The 26,351-nt window shown below is 42.2% G+C and overlaps 1 protein-coding gene across 4 annotated transcripts in view; it reads left to right on the plus strand.

Annotated features, from left to right (window-relative positions):
• RAPGEF4 (Rap guanine nucleotide exchange factor 4) overlaps positions 1–26,351 on the plus strand; it is a 316,916-nt gene that overhangs the window by 224,668 nt on the left and 65,897 nt on the right. For 3 of the 4 annotated variants that reach the window (XM_054477049.2, XM_054477052.2, XM_063648318.1), the window contains 6 exons: positions 255–308; positions 617–723; positions 5,046–5,167; positions 6,745–6,928; positions 23,040–23,124; positions 24,978–25,038. In XM_054477049.2, coding sequence (XP_054333024.1) covers positions 255–308; positions 617–723; positions 5,046–5,167; positions 6,745–6,928; positions 23,040–23,124; positions 24,978–25,038 — 613 coding nt within the window. The remainder of the gene's footprint in view (positions 1–254; positions 309–616; positions 724–5,045; positions 5,168–6,744; positions 6,929–23,039; positions 23,125–24,977; positions 25,039–26,351) is intronic. The other variant, XM_054477050.2, reaches the window with a different exon arrangement.

Genomic DNA, 26,351 nt, shown 5'->3' on the forward strand with positions numbered 1-26,351 from the left:
CATCTAATCATTCCTATCTATTTGGTTTTTTCATTTTTAATAATTTATATTTAAATGTTGGCAAATTGAATGGTCTAATTTTGCCCTTTGAATGCCTATGCATTCAAGTTCTTTAGGCAGAATTTATCTCTTTTTTTTTAAATTATATTTTGAGTTTTATAAAAAATGGATGTTTCTTATTATCCCCCAACGCATAATTTTCTTCAGTGAACTTTTTGTTTAATTTTCTTTTGCTTTAACATTTTATTTTTCAGACACCTCTCATTGAACCTCACGTTCCTCTTCGTCCTGCTAACACCATTACCAAGGTAATGGGATGTAGGTGGGTTGATGAGCTATTGAGCTAGCTTCTTAAGTACCTCTGGAGGTGGTCCCTATGTCAGGGGATCACATCAGGAAGCCTCTGATGCATTTTCTAGAGACAGGAAATATTCAGCATTTCAGTTCTCAACATGAACCAGTGACATATCACACAAGTGAACAAAGTAAAGCACTGAGTGAGTTATGTTTTCCAAGCCAGAGTCAGATTGGAAAGTGGTTTCAGGATTTGTTTGGTTTGTTTTCCTTCTATAAACGCTTCTTTCTCCTCCCCTCCTTCCACCTGATTACAATCCAGGTCCCTTCAGAGAAGATCCTCAGAGCTGGAAAAATTTTACGAAATGCCATTCTCTCTCGAGCGCCTCACATGATAAGAGATAGAAAATACCACCTAAAGACATACAGGTATGTGTGCTAATTCTAAAGGCTGTGCCCCGCTCATATTCATGTTTAGTGAAAATGGAACAAAAATGCTTCTCCCTGTTTTCCATGTGGGTGCAGCCCATTTTGTAATGCCTTCAGGTTCTGGAAGGTTAGGCTTGTCTTACATCTCAGCTTAACTGCAGTTGTTTAATTATCCTTAATATTCCTAGCACCTCCTAAACTAAGTTGTTTGGATATTGGTTTAGTTATGATGAACAAAGAGAAGAAAATTTTTGTAATTTCTTTTTACTAGTGACTTTTAGGAAGCCTACTAGATATAGATCACATTCAACCAACATTGACTGCACACTTATTTATACTCAAAGACCTGTACCAGGTCCCTTTTGGTATATTAGCTCATTTCATCCACATAACACTGCTAGACATGTAGACCATTTTTCAGATAACAAAACTGAGGCTTGGAGAAATTAGTTTTGCTTGTCCAAATCACAAGTCTAGTGAGTGGCAGGGCCAGGATTTAAACCAAGGTTGCTTGATTTCCAGATTCAGTGATCATTTCATTCAGTCAGTCAGTCATTTATTCACAAGTTTAGCATTTACTGGGTGCCAGGCACTATTGTGTTTCAAGCTCTAAGAATACAGCAGTTAACAAAATATGCAAAGTCCTTTACAGAGCTTGTTTTCTAATGTAGGATTCCATCCTAGCATGCATATAGTAAGATACACAACTCTGTATCACATATATATTCATATAGAATATGGATTCCTAATTATAGTTGTCACTGGAGTTAAGAAATGACAGAGATAAAGACAGAGGTTTCATGGTTAGCTGAACCTTCTGGGATGACTGAACCAAGCTGGGCCAGTTAAGAACTCGAGTCTAATCCCTAACTTTTGATTTTATCAATTCAGCAAGTGTTGAGGAACTAGAATTGCCAATATGTGACACACAAGCCTTCACTCTGTCTTCCCAAACCCAGGGCTCAGACATGACAACCCTCTTTCAGCAATCAGTGAGACTCTCTTTGCCATTTAGCCTAGACATGACCTCAGAACCCATCAGCATTGGTATGAGTCAAAACCCATTTGATTCACAGGAACCAAATTCATAAGACACACTGAAAAACTAGAATACAAATTTCCAAGTTACCATGAAGGATGCATATCTTCTACCAGCTATGATAGAATCTATAAAGGTTCTGGTTCAGGAATTTGAGCATAAATAAGTGCTCAGTAAATGTTAGTTGAATGTGATCTAGATCTAGTATCTACAGGGTTCACATTAAAGCAAACCTACTCAAGGACAGAGATAGAAAAAATATATTGCAAATTCTTCCTCTTCTGATTATTTTTTCTATACTCCATGCAAACTAATACTCTTCTGCTTGCATTTGGCATGAATATGTTACAAGACCAAAATTGACAGTGTGTTACATTTAGATTGGCCTCTTGTTGACAGAATTTTGGAAATGAGATGGGACTTGAGAAAGTGCCTTAGTCTTATCAGTAGCATATTCCGCTTAAGACACATTCCACCTCTTAGGACAGATTGATTACTTAGCCCTTTTTATGTTGATATTAACTAACTGCTATTTTGGATGTTTACATTTGTAAGTCCTATTCTCCAACACCAGAAGTTGATTCCTTTTCTAGTCTGTGGACCTGTATTAGTCTGTTTTCACACTGCTATAAAGAACTATCTGAGACTGGGTAACTTTTGAAGAAAAGTGGTTTCATTGACTCACAGTTCCACAGGCTTAACAGGAAGCACGACTAAGAGGCCTCAGGAAACTTACAATCATGGCAGAAGGCAAAGGGGAAGCAGGCACATCATACCATGGCAGAGCAGGAGAGAGAGAGAAGGGGGTGGTGCCACACACTTTTAAATGATCAGATCTCATGAGAACTCACTCACTATCACAAGAAAAGCAAAAGGGGAAAATTTTCCCCCATGATCCAATCACCTCCCCCCAGGCCCTTCCCGTGAAACATGGAAATTACAATTTGAGATGAGATTTGTGGGGGACACAAAGCCAAACCCTATCAGGCCCCCTACACACTGCTATAATTTTAAGAAAAGTAAAGGTTAAAATAAATAAATCAATGTGTCATATGTCTTCACAGAGAGTTCAACCTTTTAAATTCATTCAGGGGATCTCAAAGATCTCATATGGTTAAAGGAACTTTCTCTTTTCAAAATTGTATTACTTTTTTCCCTAATTTAAGATGTGATTGTGCTTTGCCAAGTATTGACTTGCATTAGGGAAAATTTATTAAAATATGTCATGTTTGATGATAGATAATGGAAACTAGAAGTCAGAAACCATAATCTCTTTCGTGCTCCATCATACTAAGATTTTAAACCCCTGAAATATACGTGTTATGTCTGTTCCATGCCCTGTGACACAAATTAATGACCTATTGGGAATAACCACAGGACTCAACTGGAAGCCAGAAGCATGATTTCTTTTTTCTGCAGGACAGTCTGAGTTCCTTGTCCCAGCTCTTATACTTTCCAGTTCCATCCTCTGTCTCCCTCTTGCTTCTCACTCCATTATATTATTGCCACAGTGTTCGGGGGCTGAAGCCTCTCCAGGTGCAGCATAACCCCCCAAAATAACTATACTAGAGGTCTGCTGTCAATTTTAAATCATCTAGGGATCATTAATGGAAAGGATACCTGTGTGTCTTTGTTCAGTATTCTGACTGCACAACTGTGTGTCTTTGTTCAGTATTCTGACTGCAAGATTCTTAAACCCTTTGTAAGGACTCATCACATGCTCTGGGATCATCTCAAGTCTGTGTACTCTTTTTAGTAAAGGTAATCACTGAATTAAAAGCCAAATGAAATTGATTTTATGTATTTTTACATGATTTTTACCATTAATCAGTTCTCAAATTAGGAAAGAAATGTAATGGATGGTCTTATGTTTGGTTCAGAATGATTTATAAGTAGGTGACTGTGCCCATTGAAGCTCTAATGTGCGGGTATAGACTGTAATAAGGGCAGTCCTGGAAATATAATGGCCTTCTCAGTACACCCTCCCTGTGAAATATTCTGAAGTCAGGGTCAACCCCAAATCAAGGAATCCCACGATTCCTCTGATAGATTTCAGAGGTCTAAGATTAAAATTATTAGAACAGGAAAAGGCTTTAGAGGCCATCATTTCCTCCTCCTATTTATTTATTTATTTATTTTTATTTTACGGCAAGGAAAGTGAGAACCAGAGAGTTGAAACCATGTGGCCAAGGTCACATAGCTAAGTAGCAGACCTAGTTCTGTATCTCATGTCTCCTGCCACTTCCAGATTGTTCCCAAAGTGGCACAGAACCATGAGTCTCCTCCAATTTCAACTAGAGAGGGGCTCCCTACCCCATGCCCCAGAGGTGGTGCTGTCCTTAGCATGAGAGGGGAGGCCACCAGTGATTCAGTCCCAGCTGCAGGCAGCCAGCTGCTCTGTGACTCCCTGCCTTCTTCCATCATCCCTTGGGATTGAGCCATCACTAGGACTTCAGGATTCTATTTCCTCTCTTGAACCATCATGTTGTGGATACCTGCCCCCTTCTCTTACCCCATGGGGAATTTCGGTATTCCCGAATATGTGAGTGTGTATAATTATGCATTTCCTAACTAATGTATGCAGTTTGCTTATCCAGACCAACTCACCACAGAAGGGCATCTTGGGGACTAATGTGTGAATATACAGGAAGCCAGAAAGCATTTGGAGCTCTTCAGATGACAGGCTCTGGAGAAGTGCTAATGCTCATTACACAGAACTTTTTCAAAGAGATTTGCATCGCTAATTGCTTGTTTCTCCCAACACCCCTCCAAGGAAGATCAGTAGTATTACTTGAAAATATAAAGTGCTATATAATTTTGCACTTATACGGTACCTTTCATAGCACCTCTGAGTGCCTCATAAACATTAACTCATTCGGCACAAGACTCAGGTGGAGAGAGTCAGTATGTATTTTGCTTTGCCTCCATCTTGCACTGAGATTTTCTGGGACCGGCTCACTAGGACAGAGTTTCTGTTCCTCTGATTAGCTTGCCAGACAATCTCCCCCTCTAGCGGCCCCCTGGTCTCCCCTGGTGCTGCAAGTTGTAATTGTTTCATTTAACCAGCCTTGCTTTACAGTTCTCTCATGAGCTGAGTGGCTTTTTTGGCTTGTATTAGCATTTGAGAACCGAAGCTACCGTGTGTGGTGCTTTGTTTGCCATGAGACCTCTTCTGGTAGGAGGCCATTAAGCCCTTTGGTAGGTTTTCCTCTCAAAAGCCATCTCCCATCCTCTATCTGAAAAGGGGTGACTTCCCCACCCTTTATGTCTCACCTCTCGTTAGACAATGCTGTGTGGGAACTGAGCTTGTAGACTGGATGATGCAGCAGACACCATGTGTTCACTCCCGGACTCAAGCTGTTGGCATGTGGCAAGTCCTGTTAGAAGACGGTGTTCTCAACCACGGTAAGATGAGCCCCAGTCCCTGGAAACCTCTCAAGAAATGCTAAGTGCATTTCCCTGGGTAAGTAGTTGCTGAACTCTCGAATGGGCAAGAAAGAATTATGATCCCTTTAGGGACCTGCAGAGCTAGCATCTTCATTTAGCAATACAAATGCAGCAAGTAGTTGCTATTGATTGCTATGTTCCACCATTGTACCTTCCTAACTTGGGAGAATGTATGAAAGGAAAATGAAATTGCAGCCCGAGTGCATCAGTTCCAATTATGTTTATTAGTTTGCATTCACGGTTCATTGATAGTGTGATTATACTCTGAGCAGTGCATAGCAATCCTGATGCAGGGGCAGAGTGAAGAGCAGTGAAGTGTGTGGCTGGGCTGATGACATGAAAGTAAGTAATGAATTCAGAAGCTGCCTTTTAACTGTGCCGCTGTCTGGGAGAGCCAATTTGTATACCCACAGGATGACCATATTTAAAATCAAGAATGTGCTCTGCAATTGTGGCTCTTGATAACTGCAGGGGCTATAATTGAACAGAGTAGCTCTTCAGGACTGGCGTGTAACTCTGGCCAAACTCTCATGCCATTTGTTTAAGACATTTCCAAACAGACAAAATATTAAAAACATTCATTTCATTTACCAACACCTGGGAATCTAGTAATGGTTTTGCCAGCGTTTCTCATACTTTAATGTGCATACATGTCACCTGGGACTCTTGTTAAAGTGCAGATTCTGATGTAGCTTGTCTGGAATGGACTCAGAGTCTGTATTTCCAACAAGTTCCCGGATGCTGCTGCTGCTACTCCTCCAGGAGTCACCCTTTGAGCAGCAAGGGATCTACTGCTTGTCTTGACCTTTTGAGAGTATCGATGCTCCATCCTGAAAAGGGGCTCAAGGCTCTAAGACACGTACATGAGGGATTCTGAGCCACATTCATTGTCTTTGTCCTACCAAGATTTAAATCCTGTTTAAAGGAACAAGAGGAAAAAACTTTAAAAAATCAGATTTGGAAGAAAATTACCACAAAATCCTTCTAACAGTATATGGTCTAGAAACCTGGTCTGGTCAGCTTTGTTCAAACAACTAATTTTATACTAATATTTTTTTCCAGAGTGCAGACAGTACAGTTGATAAACAGTACATATAGAAAGAATAACATAAATTCGGATCCTGACAGGGCAGATTGTTTTTAAAGCCTGTACTTTCCAAAGCTGTGACAGAACATGACCTGGCAGTTGGTTCCTTTCCTGTTTGGGACACAGGTCCCACATCCTAGAAAATATCAGGAAGGCGATTTCTGCAGGTCAAAGTGTTCATCTCAGAAATGCTGGCAGGTCCTCAAAGGGAGTCCCACAGAGGCCGAGGAGATGGGTGGGTCTGAGAGGGCTGTGGTGTGCATGACTGCAGCCCCGAGGTCATGTCTTCCAGCTGCACAGTCTGGGCAGGGCAGAGTGAGAAGGGTGAGGAGGCTCCCGGCTTTGCTGCCACTTGGCCGTCCTGCCTGATACCCTGCATTTGCTTCTAGTAAACGGAGCTGTGAGGCCGAGGTGCTGCAGCTGACACGTGCTTCCATGTTTCCCATAGTGGACCAGGAGCACCATTTCCAAGACAAATATTTATTCTATCGATTTCTGGATGATGAGAACGAGGATGCCCCTTTGCCTACTGAGGAGGAGAAGAAGGAGTGTGATGAGGAGCTCCAGGACACCATGCTGCTGCTGTCACAGATGGGCCCCGATGCCCACATGAGGATGATCCTCCGCAAACCGTGAGTGAGAGCTCGTGGCTCACCCCTCCAGGTCCCGAGGCTGCCTAGTGCGTAGACATACCATGAGGAGAGACACAAGGCTGCTCTCAAAAGCCCTGGCCATCCCCCATGGAACAAAAGGGAGCAGCTGAAGGGTGCCACAGCAGTGCTTGTCTCTGTTATTTTAATTTTTGTGTTTGATCCAGATGGCTCCATTTTCCATTTGCTGAGTTAAAGCTGTAGAGGTTGTCAGTAGTTGGCTCCGGCTGTCAAAACTGAGTCCCCATATTAAATGACCTTTGGTCAATGACAAACAGAAACTGCTCTGTTTTTATGCCGGCCTGTGGCAGCACCTTTCTTCCTAATGCAACAGGACAGAGGTCATCAGGACCATAGCCTTCATGCCCAGGCCTGCATTCATTTGTTCCTTCACTCATTCAGTACATGCTCTTACCCACCTCTGAGGCTTCTGTTCTTCAGCTTAAAGCTCATTCTTCTGAGCACAATACAACTGCATTACCCCTGTCAAGGCCCCCATTGAGCCACTGAGGCAGTCTCTCCCTTCTGTCTCAGCTGAACCCACCTTACCTTCAGGAGCAGGCCACCACCTGCAATTGAGGACTCTGAAATGTTTAATCAGATCCACTCAGGAAGAATGTACTATTAAGCCCCCGTTCGATGTAGGGCACTCCACTAATTGCTATGGGGCATATAAAGAAGCATATGTGTGGTCCTGATCCTCAGGCAAACCTTTTGAGTAAGCGGTGACTTGGCCTTTGCGTCCAAAACCACCACACAGGCTTGTGTTTTTCGGCTGGAAATGAAGACGCCCTCTGCCTCGCAGCCAGCGTCGGCCAGCTGTGGATGTCAGCTCTGTGTCATGTTTGGCCGACCTTGGCGTATTAGTCTTGTATTAGACAAGGGCATTACATGTTACATGTCCTGGGTGTCTGCTGGGTGCTTTCCAAGAGTGAGGTGTCCCTCAGGCCAGCCTCCCCAGAGGCTGCCCCTCAGACCAACCCACAGTAGCCTCTCTGAAGGCAATTTAATTTCCCAGGATTCTTTCACTTGCCCTTACTCAGGGTTGTCCCCTTTGTCAAAACTTTCTCGTGGGTCTGACTCTCCCACACCATGTGTTTCAAAGGCCTCCCCTCATGCCAGCAGATACCATCATCCTTAACTCTAGAACCACGCTCTTCAGCTCTGTAAGCCTCAAAACCCTTTCTTCACACAAAAAGATGAACAGGAAAATCCAAAACATCAAACAAAGCTAGAGCTTCACTGACATAAGCAGGAGTGGGGTCCAAGAAACCTGCCCAGCCAATGTATGCTTTCTCTGCCCTGAAGGATCATAGGAGAATGTGGCTGAGGGGGCACAAGAGAATCCCTGGGGCCTGGGGAACTCAGATGAACACCACCATTTTAAGCCATGTTTTCTTTCTCGTCCCCTCTTGTCCCACTGTCCCTCCTGCATATTTCCCCATCATTTCCTGGGTCTATCCCCTTTTTGCTGTCCTCCTTGCTGCCACCTGCATCCAAGCCAACATATGCAGTGGTTCTGAATCGAGGTGGGACAGCCCCCTAAGGGCTGTTGTCAAAGCGCAGGAGGGGGCCCACTGCTAGCACTCACTGGGCGGTGGCTAGGACCAACGGCTGCCAAACACATTGCAGTACCTAGGAACCCAACACAATAAAGAGCTGTCCTGAGAACAATGCCCCTGTGGAGAAATATTGCAGTCAACTATGAGTTTCTTAAAGGCAAAGACAGATCTCATTTTACTGCATTTGTTCATTTATTGAGCACCTACATTGTTCTAGATACTATGTTAGGTGCTAAGGCGTTAAGGTAAGCATTGAACAGGAAGGCTTCTCTTCCTTGGAGTTTTCAGTCTAGGGCAGAGGATAAACCTTAAGCAACTACTTATGCAAGCAATCATTTAATCACAGCTGCATTACATGCTACAGAGGAAGATGTAGTGTGTGTTAGCACAGCCTAGTGTGGAGGAGGGTTTAATCTGGTGTGGAAGTTAGTAAGGCCGTATCCCTAGCTCTGTGCATTATACCACATAAGCCATCAGTAAACCTTTGCCGAGTGAGTAAATGAATGAATGAATGAATGGAAGTGTGAATACACAGTCCCAGCTAATGTTCCCTCGGCTCTTACTTGCTTCAAGGGAGGCAAAAATGCCATCTGATTCACAAATGTTTTTGAGCATCTACCAAAGAGATTAAAAGAAAAAAGTAATAAAATGGCTCCTGCCTTTGGGGAGTTTATAATTCAATGGGAGAGGAATTCCCAGATTAGATTAAGATCCAACAATCATAAATTGATTGCCTGCTGTATGCTAGGAACATTCATGCTAATTGTTTGATTTACCCTTCACAAGAGACGTGGGAGCTTTTTTTCATGAGTCACCTTGGGAGAAATGGGAGTCACTGCTTGTGCTTCCTTTTATTTTCCATACACCATTGAATTGCATGATCCCTGGCAGCCCAGATTCTTCACAGAATATTACATTCCAAAGCTGACACTCTTCCATTCTATCGCTAGTTGTTACAGTACAGGTTTTACAAATATTCCAAGATACATGATTTTGGGTGGCCTTGGAATTTTCCCATCTTCTTAGGTTTTTCGAAACTTTGCAAACATTGGAATTGGGCTGGCACTTCTGGAACTCTTCAGTTTTCTTTCTGCTGGAATAACAGCCACCGAGAGATGGGAAAGTGAAAAATAAGGAATCTAATTTTAGGAGACAGATATTCCAACTCTACATGTACATACACACACACACCCCTTTTTTTTTTTTTTTTTTTTGATCTGCTAATAATCTTTGGAGCTACTACTTTATTTAAGTGGAAAGAAAACAAGCTTACTTGATCAAGAATTGCCAGTATCACTACTGTCCTTGAAGGGACCAACCGAGCACTTCGCTCCTGGAAACTGAGGGCATGTTCAGAGGTCCTGGAAATGTTGACTTTCTACTGCCGAAAGTGCTAAGTCATTAAGAAATGTGGAGGTATGAGATGCATTGGCTTCATACTGACCAGGGCAGGACCCCCAACTTTTAAACTCAGCACAGCTGCATTTTATAATAGTCACCACTGCCAGAGAGGTTGCAGAACTCTGATAATTACTGGGAAAGAAATAACACAATATTCTTTGATGAGAAGATTACTTTGAGAATTTGATTGTATAATGAAGATGTTGCTTTGAAAGGTACTTCCTATTGTTCTGAATCTGAGACTTGCTAGCAAAAAAAAAAGTGTCACTTGTTTTGACAGGCTACTTAGAAAAATTCTCTGTTTATTACATTAACTGCAGCATTTTAACTGTCAAACTATGAAAGAATGTTCTGTAGTTTAAAAAACAGAATAGAGCTTCAGGGGAAATTTTTTGGCACACTCTTGTTGCTATTGGTGTTGAAAAAAAACACATACATTCTGCATGTGAAATTAGCTTTTTATGTGGTGGCAGGCAGAGTGACTCACAATGCCCATCCTGGTTTCGCAGGTGCAGACCTGGATGGCATTTGGGGGCAAGTGCTACAGAACGATGACAGTTTGACGGTGCTGTTGTTGTAGCTCTGAGACAGGGCCATCAAACACAGAATGAGCTCTCCGAGCTTATTGTTTTGATTTTGCTTTGTTTATAAATCTAAAAACAAGAGGTTGCCCTGTAGCAAGTAGATATAATGGGTACTCTTACCAGTAGAAATGTGCATTTTGGCTTTCTTTGAGCAGGTACTTTGGTTAGAGAAACATGAGTAAAAGGATCTGGAGTGACTAGGTAAACAGAGTATTGTAAACTTGAGGCCAACAGTGGATAAAAAAGAGGCTTCAAGGAGACAGGACGCTCTGCTGTACAAGCCTTCCAACCACTCCTTCCAAGTAAAGTGAGACATAGGGCTCCAATGTTCAGGATGGTCTATCAGAGACCAGCCTAAAGGTGGGAGGACAATTAAGTAGATTCTATTTCCCAAATCGAAATTTAGGTCTGCAGTTCTGAAAATGCCTAACAACCTAGAAGCCTAAGTAAGTTGAGAAAGAGATAAGTCATTTGGGCCTGAGCAGAGAGAAATGTATGTATATATAAGAGAATTGTTGGAAGTTGGGGAATCTTCCAACTGGGTCAGAAACAGAGAAACTTGAGTTCGTTTATTTTATGTGACAAATTAATATTGCAGATGCCCTTGGGATTTTTCCCATCTCCCCAGGTTTTTTGAAACTTTGTAAACATTGGAATTGGGCTGGCAGTTTCTTCTTTTGACTCTTTCTGCTGGAATAAGAGCTCTGAGAGATGGGAAAGTGAAAAGTAAGGAATCTCATTTTAGGAGTCAGACATTCCAGCTCTACATGCACATATACACATATCCCCCACCTTTTTTTTTTTTTTTTTTTTGGTCTGCTAATGATCTTTAGAGCTACTACTTAATTTTACTTTAACGGAAAGAAAACAAACTTAGTTGGTCAAGAATTGCCAGTATCATTGTTGTCTTGAAGAGACCATCTGAGCACCTTGCTCCTGAAAACTGAAAGCATGTTCAAAGGTCCTGGAAATGGTTTTTTTGTTTGTTTTCTTATTGCCCATACTCTGCTAAGGCGTTAAGAAATATGGAAACGTGAGATATATTGGCTTCATATCAAACATATGCTATAGGGCGTAAAGTTGAAAGGCAACAATTTAAGGTGAATTAAATGACATAAAGGCAAAATACTGTGGGCGGGGTTGGGGAGGGTATTGTTTGTCCCTTAATTGGCTGCCCTAATGCAAGGCTGTCCTGCAGAGGCTGGGTGGAGACTACCCCGCTGCTGTTCAATTCCACACACTTGCTCTAGAGGGCGTGTGAGAGCCTGTGTATTGTGTCTTAATTAGCAGTGCCTGTTTTAATAGGATCTTTATTTGTCTAAACTCTTTTCCAGGGTGTGGAATTTAAAATCCTGGTAATTATAGAGGGATTTGTTTCTTCAGGGGATTCCAGATTAGCAAGCCTAAAATTGGTGGTGGTTAGGGTTTTGATTTCTGCTGGGATGTGTTAAGAGAATGTCCACAGTTACGAAGTTCATCTCAGATGCTAATCAGATGAAAAGAAAAGCACGACCGAAAGAATCTAGGCTTCTGAAGTAAGACAGTCACGGCGAATCCTTCCTTCATTGCATGGCGACCTTCACCTTGGTCTTTACTGGAAAGATTTTGGTGTCACAAGTGAAAGCTTGTAGAATTTACCTGAATAAATGATTGCATTAAGTAGGTCATTTCTCTGCCTCTCCCCATAAAAGCAATTTATTCTTATTCCTCATATCCACATGGCCAGAAACCAACCATTGGATTGCTACCATTATGATTCAGATTCAGGAGAGGGGAGGATGAACTTAGCTGCTCATCTACAGTTTAGAGTTTATTATAAGATTGCCTCAAGGTTTTAACGACTTTTTATTGCTAAAGTCGATCTCTTTATTGGAGAAAATTTGGAAACCACTGAAAAGAATTAAAAAAGAAGAAAAAATACCTGTAATCACATGTCTCAGTTAATTACTGTTAACATTTTGGTGCCTATCCCTTTAGTTATTTTTTAATTCCTAACATTTTACACTTAATAACATATCATAGCATTCTGTCTTAAAGTTAAATATCCTTTAAGGATGGAGCTTTTAAATAGGTGTATTCTCTGAATGTTCTTTAATGCATTCAGTTTGTGATCGTTGGATGTTTAGGTTGTTTCTCAAGCCCTTTTTTTTTTCTTTTTTTTTTTCTTCTTTTTTTGAGACAGGGTCTCACTCTGTCACCCAGGCTGGAGTGCAGTGGGGTGATCTCAGTTCACCGCAGTCTCCATCTCCTGAGCTCAAGTGGTGCTCCCACCTCGGCCTCCCGAGTAGCTGGGACTACAGGCGCATGCCACCATGCTCAGCTAATTTTTTAGTTTTTTGTAGAGACAAGGTCTCATTATATTGCCTAGGCTGGTCTTGAACTCCCAGACTCAAGCGATCCTCCCACCTCAGCCTCCCAAAGTATTGGGATTATAGGCATGAGCCACTGGGCCCAGCACCTTTCTTCTTAAGAGCAGCAAAAAAAATAATATTTTAATACTCTTCTTCCCAGAACAAAGGAAGAGCTCCTAGCCGGACAGGGGCACAGGTTGGGCAGAAAGATGCTGGGAGAGTTCCCGCAGGGAACTGTAAACTGTTTCACACCGAGGGAGTGACCGGACAGGAGCACTAGGAGATGCAGCTGGAGAGTTAGGCTGAGGTCAATGGGGGCATCTGCCATGCGCTCTGTGTACATTGGATATTATTTTATAGTCATTTGGGGCACCACTGAAGAGTTTTAGAGAGAGGTGTGGTGTGATCAGATTTCTAGTAGGTTGGTTTCTCTGCTATCTCCAGAGAATAGACTGGAGGGGCCAACTAAAGACAGAAAGCCAGATACTGAGTTTTATGAGATTATATTTGTTATAGTTTGAAATGACAGCCTTTGAGATACATGCATTTGACCCAAGAGTCTTGTAAATAAAGTGAAAATACTACTGTGCACAAGAGCTCTGGGTTCTATTCTTACCAGTTTACCATTATATCATCTAACATCTTCAGATTACAAGTCTCTTAAGGTATAAAAGGAATTCAATAATACCTGCTTGCCCTCTCCCTGCTTCACAATAGATTGGAAATGAAAACACAAGTGCCAGCTGAATTTAACTATAGCCACCATTTATTGAGCATCTGTGTGCTAGACACTGTGCTAAACAATTACTTAATTCAATTCCTTCAACAAAACTCTGAGGTAGTTATTTAACATTACTCCCATATTGTGGACAAGGAGACAGAGGCTTAGGCTGAGTCACTTGCCTATTGTTATCCACAAAGCACTAGACTCAGGATTCAACTCAGATCTGCCTGACTCTTGAGCCTGTGCTCTTTACTGTGCCCTGCCATAATCTGCCATTGTCCAAAGGGGCTTCAGAATGGACTCATGGGCTTATGCTTTGAGCATTGGAAAGGAAAGGTGTTGTGGAAATCCAATTTAAAATAATTCTTACAAGGCTGGGTGCTGTGATTCATTCCTATAATACTAACACTTTGGGAGGCTGAGGCACCCAGATCACTTGAACCCAGGAATTCAAGACCAGCCCGGGCAACATGGTGAAACCCCGTCTCTACAAAAATACAAAAATCAGCCAGGCGTAATGGTGCATGCCTGTAATCCCAGCTCTCAGAAGGCTGAGGTGGGAGAATCACCTGAGCTTGGAAAGTGGAGGCTGCAGTGAGCCGTGATCATGTCACTGCTCTCTAGCCTGGGCAACAGAGCAAGACTCCATCTCAAAAAAATAAAATAATTATTACAGACTAATCTAATTTCATTAAATTATTACCATATAGACCAGAACAGAGTGCACCATCTACTGTGGAAAAAAAGTCCTCTAGCATGGCAGATTCCCAGGCATGCTACTAATCCATAATGGGTCAAAATGATGATGAAGATTATTCTTTCCTGAGGGAGTTACATGCTTCTGGAACCTATAATTCTTTTATTTTTATCTTATGTCCTGAGTTTTACTGTGTATTGTCAGGAGCAGAATCCAACGGGCCATATGGCTCTAAAGTTTTACAATCCATTGTCAAACTCATTGCACAGAAATGAAGTGCTTTATAGTTTTAATTGCCATATGATTAGGGTTGCCAGGTTAAATACAGGATGCCCGGTTAAATTGGAATTTCAGATGAATAACAAACAATGTTCTGATATAAGTATATTTCATGCAATATTTTTATTTGCCAAATCCGGCACCCAACTTATAATTAATCTGCCTCTCTTCACAGCTCCTTTGAAGACTTGCTGGAAAATTTAGTCTAAAGATCACATAAAAAACACTGAAAACCCACAGCTCTGGAAAGAGTCAATTTACTCCACAGCAACCCTCTAGCCAGAACCACAAACAAAACTTAATCACTAATATTTGAATACCACTGTATAGTTTATATAGTGGTCTCACATCCATCCCCTCTTTGAACCACTAAAAAGCTCTGTGAATTAAGTATGGCTCATGATAATCCACTATGTCCTGACAAAGAAATTGAGCTTAGTCAATACCAAGTGCCTTTCTCAACATCACACAGCAGTATATGTGGCTGAACCAGGAACTGATCCAAATCTTACTCCAAGTCCAATTTTATTTCTTCTTTCTTTCTTTCATTGACAATATTATTTCCTCTCTCCTAGGTTGCCTCAAGTGTGTCCTCACTAGTGAATTTACTGAATAAGCAGTGAAATAACCACAAAATATGGATAATCTATGTCCCTGATTAATTAAGAATTGACATTTTGCAAGGAAAAAGTAACAATGCATTCGTATAGCACCTTCTCAAAAAACATTTACATTTTCCATCTCATATGTATATTTCATCCTCAAAGGCAAGCAGTTATACTATCTGACTCCATCCAAATTTATTTGTTCTTCTCAACTTGTTGCTTAGGTGTTTTAAAGGAAAATATTTGTACTTGTACCTTTTAAAAGGTTTAATGTTAAACTCTTGAGTGTCCTTGTAGTAAACACTTTTGCTGGAAGAATGCTGGGCATATTCAGTTTCTAAATGTGATCAAACCACATTGTCCTAAAATCACTTAGCACTCAGAAGCCATGAATTATGGAACCCTTACCCCATGTCCTGACAGGGATGACTTCATTTCTCACAAATATTCATAAAGCTTTTGCCCTTTATTGCAGTTATAGACTATTCATTTCTAACTTCACAAAGCAGAAAAGGATCTCTGTGTACACAAGCTCTGCTATTAGGACTAGAAAGGGAACTTAAAATGTCCTTTTTGAGGTTAAAGATAAGGTGAGGGGGTGGTGGCATGGCCGGGAGCTGAGCAGTCGGAGCTGGGTAGGACACTTTAAACGTGCAGTCACCAGGTTCCTGGAATGTCTCTGACACTTAAGAAGCAGGGGTCCTGAGAGGTGAGACAAAGAAAAAACATGCTTTGCTGGTTTTGCTAGACAAGGAAGTGCAAAACTGCACTAAACTTTCCTTTAAGGGAAGTGGAAGAAGCGAGATCTTAAGAAGATCTTAACAGTGTTGGAAAATGGTCCAAGGTTGAGAAAGGACTTAAAAGTCAGAGAATCAGGTGGATTGAGATGAAGCATTGCATCAAAAATAAAGCATCCCCCATCCCACACACACACAAAAATAGAGCATTTTTTTAAAAAACCTCGAAGCTTGACCATGGCTTATGTAGATATTTATAATGTTGATTTCTCTGGGTGTTTTTCCCTTGTACCAAGGTCTGCTAGGTGACAGGTCTAGAGAACTGGGTTATTTGCTTTCTTACCTGCATATTTTACTATGGGCCATGCCAATGTGCTGCTTGGTGGCTGGATGAATCCCTCATTTTATCCACGTTCCAATAACTGAGGAGCTCTGTCTCTGACCTTGATAAATTCCTTGATAAAACTGTATTTACCAGTAGCTTCCAATATCACCTGAGCCCTCCCATCCTTTAATGTATAAACTGCTTCCCTATCCATCCCCATTTATTATCTTGTCTGTAACTAGACATTGCTGCCAGAATGCATCCCCTGCAGAAACTAGGCCTTTCCACAGCGGGATCCGACAAATCCACATCAATGTGGCACCACGCAGATTTGTAAAGAAGCAGGGATGCCTAATATCTCTCCCTGTGACATCTGGAGAAGGACAAGTAAAGACCAGGTACATTCACCGGCTGCCACTCAGAGCAGCCAGAGAGTCAATTCACTTCCCCAGCCTTGTAGGTTACTCTTATGAAGGTGCATGGGAGTTCTCTCCTCCTGCTCGGGCACAGTGTTCCCTTTACTCTTGAAAGCCAAATTGCCTTCAGTCCTTGGGACCCTTTCATTACTGTTTGAACAGTCTGGGGGCTGATTTGCAGGATCTCTTCTCCATTTTTTTTCCCCTGTCACCCCCGTAAAGACCAAAGCAGGAAAGGTGCTTAATGCCACTGTTTGCCAAGAGAAACCTGCTTTTAAAATGCGACTTTGTTCAGTGATTGTGGTGGGGAACGCTCAGTTTTAGATGTGATCAGGTGCTCTTTGAGGGGTGGGGTGGATCGGGGGAGAACCTTTGTCTGATGTGAGAGTAGAGAGGTGAGCCTTTTCTGAGACACTAGATGGCACAGCAGCTCCGAGCCAGCGGCCTCCAAGAGGCTGGGCTGGTTTCTGTTACTGCTGCCACGAACGCTGAGCACCCCCTAGGGTGGGAGGGGGCTCCATTTTGATGCACTTTGGTGGGCACAGGTTGACCAGACTGACTTTTGCTCCACCTGGCCTCCTCCCTGGGACTCACCTCAACTTTCAATCCTAATGACATGTTGAGGCCCCTGAGGGACAGTGTCCTGGCTCACAGCAAATCTCTCATGAGTGCTTTTGTTGCTTTGCTAGCTGTGAATATACTCATTTTTTAAAGTAAGTCTCTTCACACCTGGTAGTCCTGACTTCTCTCACCTCATTAAAACATTGGCTGTAAACAGAACCAAAAAGTTCTTTGCTGCCTGAGTGGATTGCCAAATGATAGTCGCTTGCCGTGTGATTATTGTGACCACCGCAGACCACAGGGTTGGGGTTTTGTTCTTGTCGTGTTTCTCTTTTTTTCTTTGCAGCTTGAATGTTGTTTAGGATTCAGAAACTAAACTGTTTTTAGGCTTTGTTCCCTTTAGTGCCGAACAGCTGCTGTGGACCTCTCTGAGGCATCCAGGGAGTCCCCACAGAAGCCTCTCTTTCTCTGCGTGAGTTGTTGATGAATGAAAGACCAGGAGGTAAAGCAGGCTGCCCACGTGGGCTTCTGTGCAGATGTGGTGGTCGCACCCCTACAGAGCTTCCCCTGGAAGTGCTGGGGGCTGGCCCTGCAAGGAGACGGGTTTCTTGGCAGGCTTTGCTTTGGGAGAGGTACCTGTGGAGCAGGCAGGCTCACACCATCCCCTTTCCTCTTACTAGTTGCCAAAATAGCAAGGATTTCCTGGGAACAGAGCCCTTCCCTGCTCTTCCTGGGAGAGCTGTCTCCTTTTCCTACTGTGTCACCTGGAAGAGCCTGGGGTTTTCACACCCTCTGTTCTGCTTCTCCCAGGCTCCAGTGCTCACCCTCAGTCCTCCTGGGGCATCTGTCTTAGAGAGCAGGTCTCAAGGTCTTGCCTGGCTGTAAATCTGCCCTTGTCCATTACTGAGTGTGACAGGCATGGGAGGGTAGGAGCCTGACCAAGTGGTGGGGCCTTTTGATCAACCCTTCTGACACCGCCCTCTTCTGCCCTCTGGGCTGATTGACACAGAGCTGTCTTATCAGTGATGCTGTGTTACTCCTGTGATGGTTTTCTTCCGTGAGGGTTGAGCTGCGGCTGCTTCCAGCCTTGTTTCTCAGACATTCTTTTCTCATCTGCTCTCTATTATCCAGGAATTCCTAAAACTTTCTGGTCTGCTGATAGTTCATCGTTTGTGGTGGTGGTATTGCTCATTTGTTTTCCAGTGTCATTTTGCATGTTAAAATATCTTTTCTGCCAAACCTTTAGCATGGCAGACAAAACTCTGGCTAAAATGAAGAGATTAGCAAGGTGCTGTTTGTTGGTCTTGAATGGACTTCCATTTAAACCCCCACTGATCTCAACATAGGTACTGAGGATCTTTAGCTGGTCTAAGATGGGAGTTTGTTTTTCACAAACAGATGACTACATCTATAATCCTAAGAAAAATAGACCTTTTCTATCATTTTACGGAATTTGGAGTAAGAGGTGAGGCCCATCATTTTCACATCTCTTCCCTCTATTAATAATTAACCATTTGCCATGAAATAAATGTGTCCGGTACCAAAAGTGAGTTGTGCCATGGATGCCTTGCCTTACTTAACCTCAGTGGGAAGGACAACAGAGCATAAGGATACATCTCCCTCGGGCCACAAAAGAACTGCTCCATAGCACCACTGCCATCTCCCTTGGGCAGACCCTAAATTCAGCATGAATCGTGAGAACTCGTGTGTTCACTCATCCGATGAGCCATATTAAACACCCACCCTGATAACAATACCACCCTACATTTGTACTGTATTTTTAGTATATACAAAGCTTTATGTATATTACCTTATTTGACCTTTATAACAATCCCGTGTATTATTCCCATTTTACAGATGCAGAAACAAGTCATTAGATCAGTTGGGCAACTAGGAAGTTCATGATTTAGATCTCAAATTCAGTTTCTGCTTCCAATCTAGTGCCTTTGCACTACCAGATACTGCTTCTCTTGAGAAGAACAGTCTAGAGTTATGGATATTTAAGCAAATAACATTCGTGACAGTATGTTGTAATTACCATAGCAGTAAGACCATGTGCCACGGAGGAATAAATGTTAGAGAGCGGCCTAGCATGGTGTCTGATGCCTGTGATCCCAGCACTTTGGGAGGCCAAGGTGGGTGGATCACCTGAAGTCAGAAGTTAAGAGACCAGCCTGGCCAATATGGTGAAACCTCATCTCTACCAAAAAATACAAAAATTAGCCAGACGTGGTGGCATGTGCCTATAATTCCAGCTACTCAGGAGGCTGAGGCAGGAGAATCCTTAAACCCAGGAGGCAGAGCTTGAAGTGAGCCAAGATCACGCCACTGCACTTGCACTGGGCAAGAAAGGTTAGAGAGCCAGTTTCACTTAGGAAAGATGACATTGAGCTGGGCTTGAGGCAGAACAAAAGTATTTTAAGCAAAGAGAGGAGCATGCAAAAAGTCCTGCAGGCATGAAAAAGCTTACTGTGTTCGAGGAATGGAGAGATGCCTAGGATAGCTGGAGAGAGAGTGTAGCTATCAGGGAAGATGTGAAGAGAGAGGAGATAGATGAGTCTAGAGAAGGAAGTTAAAATCTGGTTTCCAGGAGCCTTGTGTGATGAAGAGGGAGCACTTCTAAATAGATTAAGCTGGTGGTCCTTGTGAGTTATGTAGGAAGAGATGGCCAGGAAGCCCTTGGAACTCAGGAAAGAGGGCTGTTCGGAGAACAAGATTTAGGTCTTGTCATTATCTAGATGGAAGTTGAGGGTTTTTCCCAGGGAGAGAAGGTAGAACAAAGCCTTGGGGGCTGAACACAATACAAGGGATGGACAAAAGAACAACAAAACAAAAAGACATTGAGAAGAAGTGTTCAATAAAGCAGGAAGGGAGCCAAGGGGGAGGAGCATGGGGAGAGGAGAGAGCTTCAGGCATGCTCAGTGGTGGAGGGCAGCAGTTAAAGTGAGCACAGTTCAAAAGGAGCTGGAATTCTGCCATCTTTACCTCTCTTCTTCTACAGTTTGTGCAGGTCCTAAGACTGCTGTTACGGCTCAAAGGTCAGCCTTGAACCATGATGTCAAATTTTTAGTATATGGTATTGAGGGTCTGACAGTTCTTCATCCTGTTTCAAATCTCAGATGCAATATTATTAATATGTTGAGATTTGTAGATCCAACAGGCATCATTATGTATGTGTGCGTAGAGGCGGAGTCTCACTCTGTTGCCCAGGCTGGTCTCAAACTGACCTGAAGTGATCCTCCTGCCTCGGTCCCCCAAAGTGCTGGGACTACAGGTGTGTTCCAGCACACCCAGGCAGGATAGTATTTTTAAAAAAGAAATCCACAAAAGTTGAGTAATACAGATCTCATATTTATATTATATAAACATTTTTCCTAACCTCATAGAGATCTGCTCCCAAAATTACAACTTTGAATATGTCCAGATTTTAGAGCAGAATTCTAAGCCTTTCTTTTCCCAGCTGAGCTTTTCTCCTCTCACAGTAACAGCCCACCCCATGGAGGTGCGAATGAGACTTGCTGACTGCTTTCTCTTTTAGCCAAGCTTCTGGGAGGGTTCCGTGTTATTTGCCGCTGATGTCAAGTAGCAAGAACAGCAGGGCTGCTCCTTGTGCTGAAGATCCATAATCCTATTATGCCTACCTTGAGACTGTCGCATTAGCTGCCTCTATAGTAGTAGATGGATGAAGGTGACTCAATTGACTTTTAAATCCCCATCGGTCCCAGTTTCAAAATGCCTATGTCCAAGTCAAGTAGTAGATGAGGCCTCTGGCCGAGAAGGCCTGGCTCCTTTGGACCCCCTGTGGCCACAGCTTTTCTTCAGTGTCTTTATGGGTCCCATACTTTCTGGGTTCCACCATAAGCACGAGATTGGTGTGCAGTTGTGTCCCTCAGTGGTGACCCTTAGCAGGAGGGGAACCTGGCTAGCATCTCCCGGGTCACGGATTTAGTATCTGTCTTTATACAGTCAGGATTAGGAAGATAGCCCTTGTTGATTCCAGAAGAGAATGTTATAATATTCTTTTGTTCATGTTAAAACTGTCCTTGGGAAGGTACCGTGCAAAGTATGCAGAGTTTTCTTCCTCCAATTAGACTCCACTAAATCTGTCATCTTCCCCATGTTAGAATATGGTTGCAAAACTATTTAATCTAATTAGCTATTTTAGAATATTCATAATTCAGTTTTGATTACTAAGAGTACTTATCTAATAATCAACTAAGTTTCAGATGTACTCTAGTAGACCAAATGTCATACTTTATTTGTAAGTTTGTTTAACTGCTTCTGCAAAGGTCTGAGTTTTGAATATCACTTTGCTGTTTTTTTTTTTCACTTACGCAAATAAACGTGTAGACACCTTGATGGTTGCTGCTTCTGTTAGCTCTCACATCTCTCTCAGAAAGATATTGTCCCCAGTTTTCATATGAGACTAAGACTTTGATGTCACATGGCTGGTGAGTGGTTGCACTGATTTTAAACTTGATTTTCAGACCCTAAATCCAGTGCTGTGTTTAGTACACCAATACTCCTCAAGTTTATTTGACCAAGGAACACCTTATAAATGATAATGTCATGATGGTACATCATCAGTAGCTCATCAAGGGTTTAATGTTTAATTAGTAGTAATTACAGTAATATTGAATAATATCATAAATTGTTAAAATTTTAGGACAAAATGCATAAAATAGACCAATGGTTATGTAATAGATAATGTTCTAACTGCAGCAATTAGCTGAGAGTAGATGCTGCCTATCCATCAATATATAGATTGTCTCTCAGTTGACTCCCTAGAACTCTCAGAATTAATAACCCATTAGTTTGTTTTCAAGTTTCAAAAACATATTAGTTAGGATTCTTTATTTTGCAGAAAGCAACAAAAAACTTCAAGTTGCTGACCAGTTGTATCTCCTACCATTAATATAATTAAACACTATAAATGATTTCAAAATAATTATAGATACGAAAAGTGATTAGGAATCTATTCAGTCTTCCAGTGCCAAAAATGTCCACAACACCCCCATACCCCACACATGTCCTACATAATTCTAATAATTCAAGAAGAAGAAGGAAGTGATTTCAACTTTCACAGATTATATACTGAGGTCCTTGAAGGCATGTTATTGGATACTAGTTTTATAATAAATTTTAGAATAAAAATGCTTTACATAAACTGATTAACGTCTGGTGGGCAGTGGTGGTTTTTGTAACAGAGTTTGGGAATGTGGAATATACCTCCCTTCTTGCCTTCTCTTACTAATCCCAGATGCTACCATTTGCCATCTCTTCATCTCATGCCCTTATCTCCCCAGGGCTAGAAAAGAAAACGTTGAGTCTGCATACATCCTATATTTGAGTCCTTCGGAAAAAATACATTATATAACCCCAAATAATAGTGACAGTGGCATTATTATTCTGCTAGGCTAAGATAGCACACAGGATCTCAAGGAATTTAGATCAGTTGTCAAGTTGATTATACCAATTGTTTCTAGTGCTGTTAAAAGACAAGTTTTACCATTACTGATTAAGGTGGTAATGAAAAGCAATTTTTTAGCTCAATCATCTACAAAGTGAGAGATGAGTTGGCCAACTACTGTGTGAGTGGAGGTGCTCTTCCCTCTGAGATCAGAAGAGAAAGCCATGGCTTTCTCCCATATCCTTTCATCAAGGAACACATTTATTTCAAAAATCCCTTTAGGGATTATACTGGTGCAACCTCTCCTTCCGCCAATATCTTCTTGTGCAGAAGAAATCCCTCAGCATGTTACTGATGCCTGGATCCGTTTCCATGTTTGAAGCCCTAGTGATGCCCTTTTTCCTATTTCCTTTTTTTTTTTTTTTTTTTAAATCTTTGTAGACCTGGCCAGAGGACTGTGGATGACCTAGAGATTATCTATGAGGAGCTTCTTCATATTAAAGCCTTATCCCATCTTTCTACCACAGTAAGTTGCCTCTCAGTTTAGCATGGTTGGAGCACTTTGCAATAAATGCACTGTTAGGACAGAGGAGAGTATTATGGTGTTGTGGGCGGAAAGAATGTCTGATTTTCACCTCATAAATCACCTCTACTCTCTTATGAGATGCTGACGAAGTTATATCCAAGAACAATCACTGAAAGGAATCAAATGTTGTCCCAGTATTGGTAGTTACCCATGTGCCCTAATCCCCAGAGCAGCCTGATGTGAGTAGGGTTGGAACACGTGCTTCATCCCTGTGAATATGAATTTTGGAACCTGCACACTCAGATAAGAGAGCCAGGCCTGGGAGGGACTCTGAATCCTGCCATGATATGCTGCCAGAGGGTGGAAAGAGGGAAACATAGATGACCTGTCTTGGCTTGTGGGGCCAACTCCACCAGGGTTTGCTGCCTTATTGAGCATGGAAGCAGAAAGTTCAAGAGAGCATCAGCTCAGATATATTAGTCAAAATAACACCACCCACTAATAAAAAATGACCCAGTGGCTGTATCTGATTCTGAACTTTTACCTGATTAGAGTATTTAGGAGACAGAAATTTTTTGCCACTGAATAGGGATAGAAACACCTCCTCCCATAAGAATATGATTTGTAGGAAACACACATGCCCTACACGCTAATAAGTTAAGAAGAATGAAGTGGTTTCAACTTTCACAGAGCATATACTGAGGTCCCTAAGAAATATCTAGATGCCTAATTTGTTTTCATTCCTAGCTCACTAAAAGTGGTGTTCTGCTATCTCACAGTAGCAGTACCTGCCAGTCCCTGCTGTTGGGGATAAGTTCAGGTCTCTGTTGAGAGCAGTGAGGCATTTGCCATAGCTCCAAGCAAGAGGGCTTCAAGTCCCCTCTCCCCTTCAACCTAGACAAACCTCCTTCACATATCTCCCACCCCCGGCACCACTGAGGGTCTGGAGACTTGCTCACCTATGTGGACTACCCAGGGGAGTGGTCCAGCCCAGCCTCCCGCCTACCTACCACTGTCCTTGCCATCCTTACTCTCCACAGGGCATAGATGTAGTGCCTGGGAGCCTCACCTGGGAAGCCGTCGTATATACAGGGCAGAAAGCTGAGGCTCCATGAGCTCGTGATGTAGAGGGAAGTAAGGAAGGACCCCTTTCCCTGCCTGTGCTCCAGGGACCCAGCGTGCCCCAATCCGACTTCCCTGGTCTCAGTGGAATTGAGAGGATTGTGGGTAGTCTTGCCTTCTACCTCAAACCCCAGGTACCCAGGCATAGAAAAATCTCAAGTTACTGGGTTCTTAGAAAGATAGAGCCATGATTTGGGACCGTAATTTGGAATTTAAAAAAAAAAAATGTGAATTTTAGCTAGCTAGGAATAATTTGGAATTTTAACTAAGAACATAAATGTGTTCGTTCATTTAGGCTTCATTATTCAGCTTCAAGACATAGAATTTTCCAACATGTTTGCCATGATGCATTATATGTAATGCAAACAAGAGTCACTAGTAGCAACAGAATCATATGATGTTGTACACGGTCTCCCCTTCTCACCCAAGCCAAAGACAGGCAGGCAAGTGGGCTAGTTAATGCAGGTGGGACCATGTTTGAAACAGTCTCTAAGGAGGTTGCCTGGTATGAATTAGCTATAAGCTATTCTATAAAAAGAGCTATAAGCTTTAAAAACCTAGCAGCAAATCGAGTAGAAGTGATTTTAGATGAGAGCAGCAGCAAGTGAGGTGAGAGACGACTGCATGGGAAGCCCCAGGACAGTTTGCATTGTGCCCCCAGAAAGAGCACAACCCTTTTCCACCCGACCTGGAAACGTGGCCTTTGCATGTTTCTTCTGTTTTTCTTCTAGGTGAAACGAGAGTTAGCGGGTGTTCTCATTTTTGAGTCTCATGCCAAAGGAGGGACTGTGTGTAAGTGAAAGCTGTACTGGAACCTTGCGCCTGGCCAGCACCCTTGCGAGCACATGCCACAGGAAGCCAGGCTGCTAACGCCTCACTTCTTGGCCCCGGGTCTGGCTTGGTGACTTGGCAGGGTGTCCTGTGGTACTTTCGTTTTTCTGGACCTGTGATTATTTCCAGCACATGTCAATTATTCTGAAGTATCGTGGTTTTCTAGTACCAGCAAGTGTTGTGGGTGCCAGCCTGAGTCTCACTGGCTCCCTACCCTCCTGACTCGCCACAGTGTTTAAAGAGGGTGGGATGAAGTCATTGCCCTTCAGGAAGGGCCTGAGGCAGTACCTTTCCCAGTGACCTCATTTCGTTCATAGCTTTAGAAGAACTAATTGATCTCTTGAGGTTGCTAGTTAGAATGATATTTAAACCATCCTACTTTCTTTTTCTTCTCTCACTTCCACTTTAGGCTCTAAGCTGGAGAGAATTTCTTTGCTTCAAATACGTATGCAGTGTTAATCTATAGTATCTCACCAAAATCCAAGTTGTAGTTTAGTTCTGTTATCATATTTGGAAGCAAGAAAAGGAAATTTGATGTGAATAGATGTGAACAATATTATATAAGCTGGCATGCCTTACTACCCCTACAAAAATCTGGCTGGTTCAAACAGGGTTAGTGATCTACTAAGGTCAGGAAATGCCTCTCCAATCTCTCTTGCAGAATCACAGGACACAGCAGCGTGCTAATGTGTTCTCAGAAGTTCTGCAATAAGGAGAAATGATCACCATGTTTAAACTGATACTTCCTGAGCCTAATGACACCTAGAACACTTTTTGCATGGACACCTGTTAACTCTGTAGAGACATAGTTTGGAAAATCTTGCTCTTTCTTCAGGCTACATTGTATGAGTCAAATAAGCAGGAAACATGAATTGTAAACGTGGTTTTTTTACTTTCAGTCATCAGAAGTGATATTTCTGACATTGATATCTATTTTAGTAAGAATGTAACTTCTCCAAATGTTAAAGGCTTACTTTAATTTAATGGTTGCTAATGACTTATTCTTTTTTATTTTCTTTTATTCTTTTCATTCAAGCTTGCTAATTGTTTTCATTTTATTATGAAATAGCTAAATATTTTAAACAAAGAAATAGAGAATATTACAAATGCCTTCTTAAACTTTGTCAGATATTAACATTATGCCATTTTTTTCATATTTTCTTTTCCTTTTGACGGAGTCTTGCTCTCCAGGCCGGAGTGCAGTAGTGCAACCTTGGCTCACTGCACCCTCCACCTCTCAGGTTCAAGCAGTTCTCCTGCCTCAGCCTCCCAAG

Source organism: Pongo pygmaeus, chromosome 11 (assembly GCF_028885625.2).
Source record: "Pongo pygmaeus isolate AG05252 chromosome 11, NHGRI_mPonPyg2-v2.0_pri, whole genome shotgun sequence".
NCBI lineage: Eukaryota > Metazoa > Chordata > Mammalia > Primates > Hominidae > Pongo > Pongo pygmaeus.